Source organism: Juglans regia, chromosome 7 (genome assembly GCF_001411555.2).
Source record: "Juglans regia cultivar Chandler chromosome 7, Walnut 2.0, whole genome shotgun sequence".
Classification (NCBI taxonomy): Eukaryota; Viridiplantae; Streptophyta; class Magnoliopsida; order Fagales; family Juglandaceae; genus Juglans; species Juglans regia.
The window spans coordinates 1,948,820-1,961,361 of record NC_049907.1 but is presented as its reverse complement, the minus strand read 5'-3'; the positions used below and the strand labels follow the sequence as shown (position 1 = coordinate 1,961,361).

Below are 12,542 nucleotides of genomic sequence, written 5' to 3'. Positions count from 1 at the left end.
GCAGGGGTTTCTTCGAAGGAGAGGCGAAGATGTGAGGGACTTCCGACACCACCGTTGGCCGGACATGGAGGAGACACTTCTGCTTTTCCTGAAAAAGAATAGAAAAAAAATTGGAGATGGGGGGAAGAGTTTCCATGGCTAGAATTTGGGTTCGAAGTTGGGAAAAAGAGTCATTTAGGGCAAGTAAAAATTGGTAAACTCTCTCTACTTCAGCTTGTTGTTGTAATTCTTTCAAATTGTTGGTTTTTTGTAATTGGCTGAGTTCGTCCCAAATTTGCTTGATTTGATTGTAATAGTCATGAACAGACTGGTGGTGTTGCTGCAGGGAGGATAATTCACGTTTGAGGTGATAAATCCTGGTACTATTGCCATGGCAAAAACGTGGCTGAAGATCAAGCCATACTTCTCGGGGATCAGTGTGAAATTCAAGAGAGTTGGCTAAGGAGGGACTGATGGAATTGAGGAGATAGGTGAGAACCATATCTTTAGTTTGGTTCCATTGTTTGTAATCTGTAGAAGTAGGTTCGGGTGGGGGAAGGGTGTCATCAACAAAAACTAGTTTGTTTTTGGCGTTGAGAGCACAGGTCATGACTTTTTGCCATTTGGAAAAATTATCACCGATGAGAATACCAAAGACAAGGATGAGACTAGGAGAATCGGGAGGTGAAGAAGGTATGGGGAGGGGGTAGGGTTGGAGGAAGAAGCCATGGGAACGTGAGAAAATGATCGGTTACGCTGATACCATGTCAAGAATTGAAACTTTTGTATTTCCAACTTATGATTTTATAGTGAAGAGTCATCAGAATAAATAAATACAAGCAATAAATCTATCTAAGGTAACTATTAAAATATGTTATGAATTTACAGTTACAAAAATAAAGGATAATTCCTAAAATTGTGGAGTTACAAATATGAGGAAAATATTTTTGCTTGATTGTTGGTAAGTGAGCTGTCAATATTATTCATCCTCCCTTTAAACATTTTACCTTTCTTGTAGTATGATTCTTGTGCTTCACTTTTTGGATATATGTTTGCTTATAGCAGAAAAGGATAGAATTTTATTTTCATAGTCTTCTTTCTTTATTCTTTTAGGAAAAAACAATGACCAAACAAGATTATCGGACTATCTCCCAACACATAAGGTGGATGCTAGAAAAATGGCTTCCTTGAGGGCAGGAAAATGGAGGGTGATCCTTCCACCTGTTAACATTACTGGTAGAGTGGGGTCTCCCACAAATTCGCTTGACAGGTAGCACCCTTGGTATTTGCAATGGGATGGAAAAGGCGGGCATCCACTTTCCATCGTCTCACTAGCTAACACGTGTTGTATAATATCATCTCAGTCCAACCTGTCAGCATAAAGTAATATGTTGACATATGATAAGTTTTAGTCTAATTGTCTGGTAAATATGTTGAGCAGAGTTTAGGTTGAAATTGGAAGAAAAAGTGCTCAGATTGCAAATTCGCAATAACTAAGGAGATCAACCTATCTAGAATGTATTGGTCATAACTTTTGATTTCCTTATCGGATTGAGGTGATCTCATTTTCATGTTAGAAAGTTAACTCAATTATATATAAATTTATTTTTGATAAGCTGGATCTTCAAATTCCAGGGTCAAAGAAGTTGTATAGAAAATTCACTCGACAATTTACTCGAGCTAGCAAGAATTTCAAGATTCACTTTTTCATTAAGATTTGAACTTTCTAAATGGTGCATCCAAGCCTTAAGTATATATAGAATAATATGTATGACTTTTAGGTCGTGTAGAGATGTCATAATTGTCGTATTCATTGTATTCTTAAAAGTAAATTCTGAAGAGATCCATTGCACATCTCTTGATAAATAGGCCTCCATAATATTATGCGCATGTTTGAGTACTGCTGAATCCATTGGTGTGGACGTTTTTTTTGGCCAGAAGACTTTTCAAAGCTGCCATTGATGCAAAGATCGAGTTGGGGCTCATGGTCAAACTATAAAAAGGTCAGTGGTGCAAAGACGCCAGTGTGCAAAAATCGAGTGAGATACTCATAGTGTTGCAAGCAAGATTTAGTTATTTCAAGGATCTTGTAAGTATTTCTAAATTGGTTATAGCGAATTCAATTTCTGTAGGAGATTTTAGGTTGTCACTGATATTCTGAGTGGTTTTAGATTTTGAAGAGACATTCTTCAAATAAGTTTCCACTTTTTTACCAAAATTGTTGTATTAATTATTTTTTGTGATTTGATTCATTGATTGATTGATTATTAATTTAAATAATCAATTAAATTTAGTAAACACCTATTCACCCACTCTAGATGTATTTGGGATACGAACCACAAGTTTTTCCCAACCAATATATGAGTTTTGTTTCCCTTGTACAAAATATGTCAAAATAATAGAAGAATAAAATAAATTCTTTAATTTTATTTGGTTGAAAAAAAAAAAAGAGAGAGATGAATGAACATTTATATTAAATTTATGACTGCACAAAAAATACAATTAATTAGCAAACTCATAATTTAAAAAGTATTTATCTTCTTAATTTATAAATGAAGATATTCAAGATAAAAATAAATAAATACACTTGTGGTAACAAAAATAAATCACATTCTCATTGATAATGTCATATCTCATTCAAATGCAAATAATTAGGAGAAAGAGAGAACATACATAAACACCTAAATATTGCAATTTGCAAAGCTAACTGGTGTACCCCACAAGCTAGCTTTTTAATTCGAATTTCGTCTTTGCCATTACACGTACGTTGGGGTAGAAATTCTAGAGCTACACGACTCACTCAAATAGCCAAAAGCACAAGTATTTGACCAAGATTAGAAAACCTACGCCAACAGGATGAGACTTTTCTGACCTTAATTTCTACGAGCTAGCCAAAGCTTCATGTCTGGAACCGTACGTTTTCCTTGCATCTTCTTTCGTTCTTATTCCACTTCATGTTCTGTCTTTTTGTACTAGTAAATATGTAGTTATTTCCATGAAGTTGGCTTTTTTTCCTTTTTTCTGTTATAAGCACGCGTTTGGAAAGAAAAAGATCATGGATCGATAGACAAAATAAAAAGGAAGAGGTATGTTGGGCAGCTGATTACTGAATATGGATCGTTAATTAATATAAGATGTAAAATCAATACCAAACCGACCAGTTTGTAATAATTATAAATTATTAGCATAATGCATGCATGCATGGCTGGCTCTAACTTTGAGTTACCTGATGTAAACGTTTACGCGCGCGTTGAGAATTCATAGATACGATGGAACGTCTTACCAAAGATAGGTGCATGGCTGACACCCCGATTGGGCGTGTCACTCGGAATACCCTAAAACGTCTTACTGTCCCCCCCACCTTCGCTTTCTTGACCGGTTCGAATAGGCTGACTTAGGTTACGTTTCGACGTTGAGATTGATTTAATTGAGTTGAATTATAAATAGTAATATTTTGTGAATATTATTAAAATGAAATTAATTTTTTTTAATTGAGATGATATAATTTTTTAGGTTAAAATGTATGGAGTAGTTGAAATAAATTTAATTTTTTTAATAAAAAATTTAAACAATAGTAAGTTCTATTAATAATTTATTTGAGATTAATTGAGTTTGATTTAACAATCAAACACAACTTTAATTCGAATCAACTGAAAGTGATTTAAAATTGTGTTTTTTTTAATTATATTTTATTAATTTCCCGTATCATATCATTTGTTTTTTGGTAGTAGTACTACTATGCTGCCTAGGTTTGACAATTGGACATGCCCCTAATGCAAATTGCACCTTCTTTTTTTTTTTTTTTTTTACTTTTTTTCTAATATTTTTTAAACATCTTTTAATCTTTTTAAAAAAATACTAATACATGAATACTCACTTCTTTAACCATTAAATAAAAAAATTAAAATAAATAAAATAAACTATATAAACAGTCAAATTGAGGGAGTAAACTCAGATAGCATAGTATCAATTTTCTTTATTTTTAGTTCTATAGTCGAACCGCTTTGACTTAATTTTATGATCTTTTCTAGACATCATGAAGAGGTTCTTATTACTTCAGATTAATTAACTAGTTCTATTAAATATGAGATCAATAAAAAAATCTGAAAAACAACCTGGTCTTAAAAGGAAAAAAACTATGACATTAATTAAGATCACTAAATTGAAAACACAACTTATTAAGCTATACATGAAGTCTAGCTAGCTATAACAGCAAGTCTTATCAAGTTTGCTCAACATATTAATCCCTATATTGATGCATCAATATGAGAAGGATCGAGAGAAATATTGGGTACCTAGCAGAAATAGTACTGAGGATCGATCGATCCTTGTGAGGATCAACCGATCGATCCATCGAATTGGGATCTCCTAGACTATTTTCAAAATTAATACATATCTGGCAAAAATATTGATAATAGTACTATTTTTTCTTATTCTCATAAAAGAAAAATACTCTACTTACAAAAGAATTATATAAAATTAATCTTACAAATTGATGTGATTTGATGTAGTTTATTTGATTATAAAGTTATTTTTATTGTAAAGTAAATTTAACAGATAACATAAAACTACGTCAATTTATAAAATTATTTTAAATAATCTCTTGGTGTCTATAATATTCTTCTTTTCAAAATATATATCATGCGAATTTTCCTACTTTTTTTTTATTATTATTTGTTTGCATCTATGTATTCCAGAATGAGTCGGGCTCCAAATTCAACATTTTTTTTTCAATTTTTTAATTCACATTTTTTTTATCATTTTAAAATATTTTTAAAAAAATATCAATATATAAATAGTTATTTTTTAACTATTAAATAAAAAAATAAAAAATAAAATAAAATTTTTTATATGAGAGGCAAAATACATAGATAAAGTAACATTTTTCTTTTAGAATTTGATCGTGATTTTCTCCAACCGTACGTACGTTCTAGCAACAACTCAAAACGCTCGCTAGTACGTAGTTTATAAACATAAGACGTAAGACGCGTCACTCTCTGATATCACTATCGGCCGGTTAAGATCGATATTGACTTCATCAAAATTATCTCTAAAATTTGATAAAAAGTATATATGTAACAAAATAGAGGAGATGAACGGAAATGCTCAGAGAGCATGAGGCATGGAATTCTGGAAAGTATTCACTGATTTCAATTAATCACTGTGCACGATACAAGCATTTTCTTATACACATGTTTCCTAACAAACTAACCAACTAACAGAAAGAATCTTTATTATGGAAATATGTACAAAATAGCAAATGTAACAGAATAATCAACATAAGGGAAGTATGGCGTATCTGGTCATCCTTCTTCAAACTTTAGTATCTGTTCTAGACGACATGTAGCTGTTGTGGGTGTGGGTGAATGACGACCTGCAGCTTCATTATGTAATAGCCCCCCGCAAGATGGAGAATAGAGATTCACTATTCCCATCTTGGACAAATGTCTTTGCAAGAGATAAGAAGGCAACGCCTTGGTAAAAATGCCAGCTAGTTGGTATTGAGATGCAATATGAGCTGTGGTGACAGCTCCTTCTTGAATTTTATCCCTTATTAGGTGACAATCCAACTCAATATGCTTCGTCCGTTCATAGAAGACCGGATTAGCAGCTATGTGAAGAGCGGCTTGGTTGTCACAATAAAGGACTGCAGCTTGTGGATGTGAAATTTTAAGATCAGAAAGTAAGTAGCGCAACCAAGTGAGTTCGGAACAAGTTGAGGCCATGGAACGGTATTCGGCTTTAGCCGATGAACGAGATACCACAGTTTGTTTTTTTTGGTTTCCAAGAAACAAGGGAATCACCAAGAAAGATACAATATCCTGTAGTGGATCGACGAGTGTCGGGGCATGAAGCCCAATCCGAGTCGCAATAAGCTTTGAGTTGAAGTTGAGAGGTAGAGGGTAGAAAAATACCTTGTCCCGGGGCAGCTTTGATATATCTCAAGACTTTATGAGCAATGGCTGAATGTTGAGTCCTTGGGTTGTCCATAAACTGACTAAGGAGCTGCACAACGTAGCACAAATCAGGCCGAGTGAGGGTGAGATACAATAGACGACCAATGAGCCTCCTATACGAGCTTGGATCTGAAATGGGGTCACCAGAATCCTTGCTCAATTTAAAATTCTGGTCAAGTGGCAGCTTGGTGGGTTTGCTGCCAAGGGTTCTTGTGTCAGCCAAAATATCCAATGCATACTTGCGTTGGCATAGGTGAATTCCTTTAGAAGATCGGGCAATTTCCAAGCCAAGAAAATAGCGTAAAGGACCAAGATCCTTGATCTTAAAATGGCTATTAAGGAAAGATTTGAGAGCTGTGATAGTGGCTGAACAGTTTCCAGCCACAATGATATCGTCTACGTAGACTAACAAGACAGTAAATGCAGTACCATCAAGCTTGGTAAAAAAACTATAATCGGCTCTAGATTGTTGAAAACCAAAGGCAATAAGAGAGAAGGAGAATTTTGAGTACCATTGTCGTGATGCTTGCTTAAGGCCATAAAGGCTCTTAAGTAACTTGCATACTTGTTGAGGTCCTCCTTTGTTGTATCCCGGGGGTTTGCGCATGTAAATCTCCTCTTCTAAGTCACCATGAAGAAAGGCGTTATTGACGTCAAATTGATGAAGAAACCATCCATGGATGGCTGCCACCGAGAGCAAAACCCGAACTGTCACAAGTTTAGCTACCGGAGAAAAAGTCTCCGTGTAATCTACGCCCTCTTGTTGTGTAAAACCTTTGGCAACAAGTCTTGCTTTCAATCTCTCCACTGACCTATCAGAATTAAACTTAGTTTTGTAGACATACTTGCAGTCAATGGCATCTTTTCCAAGAGGTAAATCAGTGATAATCCAAGTTTGGTTCTGTTCTAAAGCTTCCAGCTCTTTATTCATGGCCTGACACCAGCCAGGGTGTGCCACGGCTTGCTTGTAGGTTTGAGGTTCAAACATAGTGGAAATAGAGGTGGAGAAAGCACTAAAAGTGGGTGAAAATTTCTGGTAGGAAATAAAATTTGAGAGTGAACAGGAATTACCATGAGGAGGTGCAGGAATCTTGAATAACGATTGATCTGAGGCTGAAAATGAGACCTGGTCACAGTGGAAGTCCTGCAAATATTGGGGAGCTCTTCTTGATCTAGTAGACCTGCGTAGCTGAGTATTGGATGGATTTGGTAGAGGTGGAGATGGAGGAGAATTGATGGGAGACATATGGGAGGGTGTAGTAGGCAGAGATAAAGATATAATTTCTGGTAGGGCAGTTGAATTGGAGGGTGAAGTTGAAGTGGGAAAATCAATGTTATTAGGTAAAGGTTGAGAGAAAACAAAGCTGGGATTAGAGGATGTGGTGGAAGTATGAATGGGCAAGGATTGGAAAGGGAATATTGACTCATGAAAAATTACATCCCGAGAAATGAAAATGGTGTGGGACTCAATGTCAAGTAGTTTATACCCTTTGGTACCAAAGGGATAACCAAGAAAAATGCACATGCGACCTCGGGGATCAAATTTTTTTCTACCATGGGAAAGGGTAGAAGCAAAACATAGGGAACCAAAAATTTTGAGGTGAGAATAGGTGGGTGGAGTGTGGAACAAAAGTTCAAAAGGGGTTTTATTCTTGAGGAGTGGACTAGGGGTTCTATTTATTAAGTAAGTTGCTGTCAACACACAATCATTCCAATATTCTAATTAAAGACCAGCTTGGAGTTTTAAAGCACGAGCCACATTAAGTATGTGTTGGTGCTTTCTCTCAACAATGCCATTTTGTTGAGGAGTGGCAACACAAGTGGTGTGATGCACAATTCCTTTGGAGTTAAAAAAATCTGTCATAAGGAATTCACTGCCATTGTCAGTCCTTAATATTTTTATTTTTAGTTCAAATTGGGTCTCGACAAGATTTGAGAAAGCTTCAATGGTTTTTCTTGTTTCTGATTTATTTTTAAGAAGATACAGCCATGTACTTCTAGTGAAATCATCCACTAAGGTAAGGAAAAATTTGGAACCATCATAGGCAGGAGTCGAACATGGTCCCTATAGATCACAGTGCACTATTTCAAAAGGTTTTGAAGTTTTGTGTATGCTGTGAGAAAAAGGAAGTCGATGTAACTTGGCCAAAGGACAAATGCAACAAGGCTTTTCATTAGAAGTGATATGCTGTTTTACAATAGGATCTGAAATTAAATGCAAAACAGGAAATGAAAGATGGCCTAGGCGACAATGCCATAGGTCAGTGACATTGACAGGACTCAAAACAGATGCAGAAATTGAAGATTTGGCAAGGGAAAACTGTGAGAGAGTGGTAGCTAAATTTGAAGGAGAGACTGTAGTTTTGAGCAGGTAGTAGAGACCATTCCTCACTTCACCCTTCCCAATCGTTATCCAAGATAAAAGGTCCTGGATGAGACAAAAATTAGAGAAGAAAACTAGGCAACATGTGAGTGTAGTAGTCAATTTTTTTGCTGAAAGCAGATTAAATTGAAAGGAATGGACACATAAAACATCCGTGAGAAAAATGGAGGGTGTGAGTTGGACACATCCTATGTGAGTGACAGGGACTTCAGTCCCATTTGGTAATTTGACAGAATAAGATACCTGTGCAATGATCTTTGTGAAAGAGGAGGTGCAGCAGACCATATGGTCTGTTGCACCAGTGTCTATAATCCAAGGAGTGTCGCGTGTGTGCAATAGTGTGTGTGTGGATAAGCAAAGGGAAATACCAGAAAGCTTAGAAGCGGAAGCTGAATGAATGTTGGACTGGATCTGATTAGCGGATGGCTGAGCAGCAATGGGAGACTCCCTTGGCTGGAGTAGGGCCATTAATTGTTGATACTGGGACTTAGTTAAACCAATTCGATCATCACTGAGATCCTCAAGGTCAGAAACAGAACTTGGAGTAGTCTGAGTGGCAAACACAGCAGGATTTGGAGTTTTATTGTAAAATTTGTGGCCTGGTGGGTAACCATTTAACTTGTAACATTTCTCCATCGTATGGCCAGATAAATGGCAGTGAGACCACACAGGGGGCTCAGCATTACCGGCTTTGAAACAATTCTCAAAAGAATGTCCAGTGATTTTACAGTGTGTGCAGTAGACCCGTTCCTTCTTTTGGTTTGGTTTGTATTGGAGTGATGGTTTAGGGGTAAAGTGGAAGGGCCTTTTGATGGCAAAGGCCATGGAATCAGGGGAGGGATTTGAAGTTGGGAGGAGTAGGTGTTGACGTTCCTGCTGATGGATAAGTGAGAAAACTTTTGTGATGGAGGGCAATGGATCCAAGAGCATGATCTGATCCCGAGCAGGAGAGTAAGTGTCGTTTAATCCCATGAGGAATTGAAAAACACAATCTCGTTGGTATCGGTCAACAAATGATTTCAGAGAGTCACATGTGCAGATAGGAAGTGGATCGTAAATAGATAGTTCATCCCAAAGCGTCTTAAGTTTACCATAGAAAATACTTACAGAGTCATTTTCTTGGAGGAGTCGAGCTAGGGTCTGCTTGAGCTGGTAGATGCGAGGCCCGTTCTGATGAGAAAATCTGTCCTGAAGGTCGAGCCATATGTCGCGAGCAACATCAACGAAGACCACGCTGGACTTGATAGCTGGGCTGATGGAGTTCTGTAGCCATGAAACGACCATGTCGTTGCAACGTTCCCAGATTTCAAGAAGAGGGTCCTCTGGTTTGGTGGGTCGAGGGATGGCACCAGTGATAAATCCCAATTTGTTTTTGGCACGAAGGGAACGCCGCATAGCGCGGGACCAGGTTGCATAGTTATCGGAGGTAAGCAAATCAGTGACTAAAATCACTGCAGGGTTGTCGCCGTTGTCCAATCGAAACGGGTTGCTTGGGTCTATTAGGTTTAGGTATTTTGTCGAATGGTTGGTAGGCAAATGGGTTGTGTGGGCAGAGTGGTTCGCGGAATGGGTTGGAGATGAATCGGCTGAACTTTCCAGAGGATCTTCCATGGATGGATGCTCTCAGGCTCTTGATACCATGTAACAAAATAGAGGAGAGGAACGGAAATGCTCAGAGAGCATGAGGCATGGAATTCTGGAAAGTATTCACTGATTTCAATTAATCACTGTGCACGATACAAGCATTTTCTTATACACATGTTTCCTAACAAACTAACCAACTAACAGAAAGAATCTTTATTATGGAAATATGTACAAAATAGCAAATGTAACAGAATAATCAACATAAGGGAAATATGGCGTATCTGGTCATCCTTCTTCAGACTTTAGTATCTGTTCTAGACGACATGTAGCTGTTGTGGGTGTGGGTGAATGACGACCTGCAGCTTCATTATGTAATAATATAATTTATATAAATTTAAAAATTTTCTAGCCATAACTCCACATTAAATTAGCTATTGAATTTATCAAAATAATAATATAATATTATTTTTATTTTTTTTCATATTTTACAATTACACTAATCATATATTGATTAATAATTTAATTTGATTTTTACATTATTATTACAAGACGATTGGAGATTAAACGTGAATAAAAAAAACTTTTAGAGATTAAAAGTAAATAAAAAATAGATTTGATGAATGAATAGTAGATCTTTAAATTTAAATAAACTTATATATTTATTGTAGTTTAAAATTTTACATTTATCTATTTGACTAAGAGTAATACTAGAGAGAAGTCAATATAGCAGTGCACACTTTGCACTCACTGCGTGGCTGCTTCTAATTGATTGTTCCCAACACTCACTTGAAGAAATGTGTGGTTTAGATGATGCTACATCATGTGTGCAAAATAGATACTCTTAATAGTGACTTCTATCTATATTTATTCTTCACTAATTCAATACAATTCTATTTTAATGAAATTTATTAAATTTTATGTTTTATTAAGCTTTTGATGAAGTTAATACTACTGCTCTAAGCAGTTTGACCTAAGAAATGTTGATGGATCGTCCGCGTTTCGTCATTGACCCCTGTACGTACCTACCAGGTAAGATAGTGATCTTGTGCATAGGTAAACGTACGTTTTGACCCAGCATTGCACCCCTGTTTGACTTTGCTTTCTTCTTTCTTCTTTTTTCTTTTTCTTTTTCTTTTTTTTTTGATTGACTTTGCTTTCTGTTTCACTGATCCCTCTCATCATTCTCCTCAATATTAAATACAAAACTCTATTCAATTTGATCGAAACAAATAAATTGAATTTCATAATTCTCCTAATTAATTAACTTAATAAATGCAAATTTAAAGTCCAGAACCTTTCCTTCTCATCCCTTCACTACTGATTATTATTATAAATCCCAAACTTAAAACCGTAATATTAAATTACGGTTTTCACTCATTTTCAACTCTTAATTCAGAGGGACTAAAAAATCCCCTCATTTTTAATTTTGACTGTTTTCGAAGTACATATTTTGATAAATCACAATTTAAAGCTTCGATATCCAACAGGTAGCTAGAACGTCGTCATGTTTCCGCCCAGTTTATTTTTTAGCAAACCGCCCAGTTGATTGTTTGTCTGGTCATCAAAGCTCATTCATTATTCCTCTAAGTTCGTCCTCTGTAAACAAATCCCATAGCTCCTCTTCCATGCTGCTCTCTCCGACAGCATTAATCTCTGTCTCGCTCGTTGCCTCCGTTTTATTCGACTCGTTCGCTTCGTTTGGCTTCTGCTCGCGAGCTTCTTCATGCTCTGCACTTTGCCTTTTCTCTGTATTGTAGTCTGACACTGGGAAGTTCAGCTTGGCTCTGGTTCCCCGGAATTCTATGGCGGCTCTGTCGTAAGCCCTTGCGGCTTGCTCCGCCGTCGCGAACGTGCCGAGCCACACCCTCACTGCTCGCCTCGGGTCCCGAATCTCCGCCGCCCATTTCCCCCACGGCCTCTGCCTCACTCCCCTGTAGTTCCTCTTCTCCTTCTTCTTCTTCTTTGTCGTCTTCTTCTCCGACGTATGGATGTTCGAATTGCAGCCCGAACAGTCGTTGGAATTGCAAACCGGGCGCGGGACGCCGTCGGAGAGTGGTAACATTCGGTTGGTACAGTTGGTCCAGCTGGTCGAAGGGAACGAGGATGATGTGGCATTCAGGGAGGAGGCTGCAGGTAGTAATAGTTGAAGCTGTAGCTCTCGGGTCACATCATCAATGCCGCCGCCGCTGATCACGTGCTTGAGAGCTGATACCATGATCTCGTGCTCCACTTCCAAGGACACACTACAAGGTGTTGCAGGAGAGGGCATGCCCGTATGATCCAGTCTGGAGGTCATCAAAGAATTTCTCTTTCCGTTGGGTGCGCTCGCGAAAGGAAAATAAACAGCAGAAAAGAGTAGTACGAGGAATTCCAAAATGGTACGAGTTTGGAAGGCTCGGAAAAGAAGATCGAAAATATTTATAAGAGGAGGTCAGGGAGTCCAACGGGTGCCAGCTGGTACGGCGTTTACACGCGGTCTTATGCCTAGGTTCTAGATGTTTGGAAGTGAAATCGCTTTGAGACTCTGCTGACCCGGTTTATTTTACAGCCACGTATGATGCTGCAGAGGTTATGGCTAACGTACTGAAGTGACACGCGGCATCTTCGACAGGTCTTAATCCCACATCATGTCCTTGTCC

General features: G+C 37.4%; 1 protein-coding gene across 1 annotated transcript; it reads right to left on the bottom strand.

Annotated features, from left to right (window-relative positions):
* Nucleotides 1-11,063: 11,063 nt before the first annotated feature.
* Nucleotides 11,064-12,287, bottom strand: LOC108983929 (ethylene-responsive transcription factor ERF109-like). Its single transcript, XM_018955719.2, has one exon. The coding sequence runs from the start codon at nucleotides 12,197-12,199 to the stop codon at nucleotides 11,465-11,467; it is 735 nt and encodes a 244-aa protein (XP_018811264.1). The 5' UTR covers nucleotides 12,200-12,287; the 3' UTR covers nucleotides 11,064-11,464.
* Nucleotides 12,288-12,542: the final 255 nt, after the last annotated feature.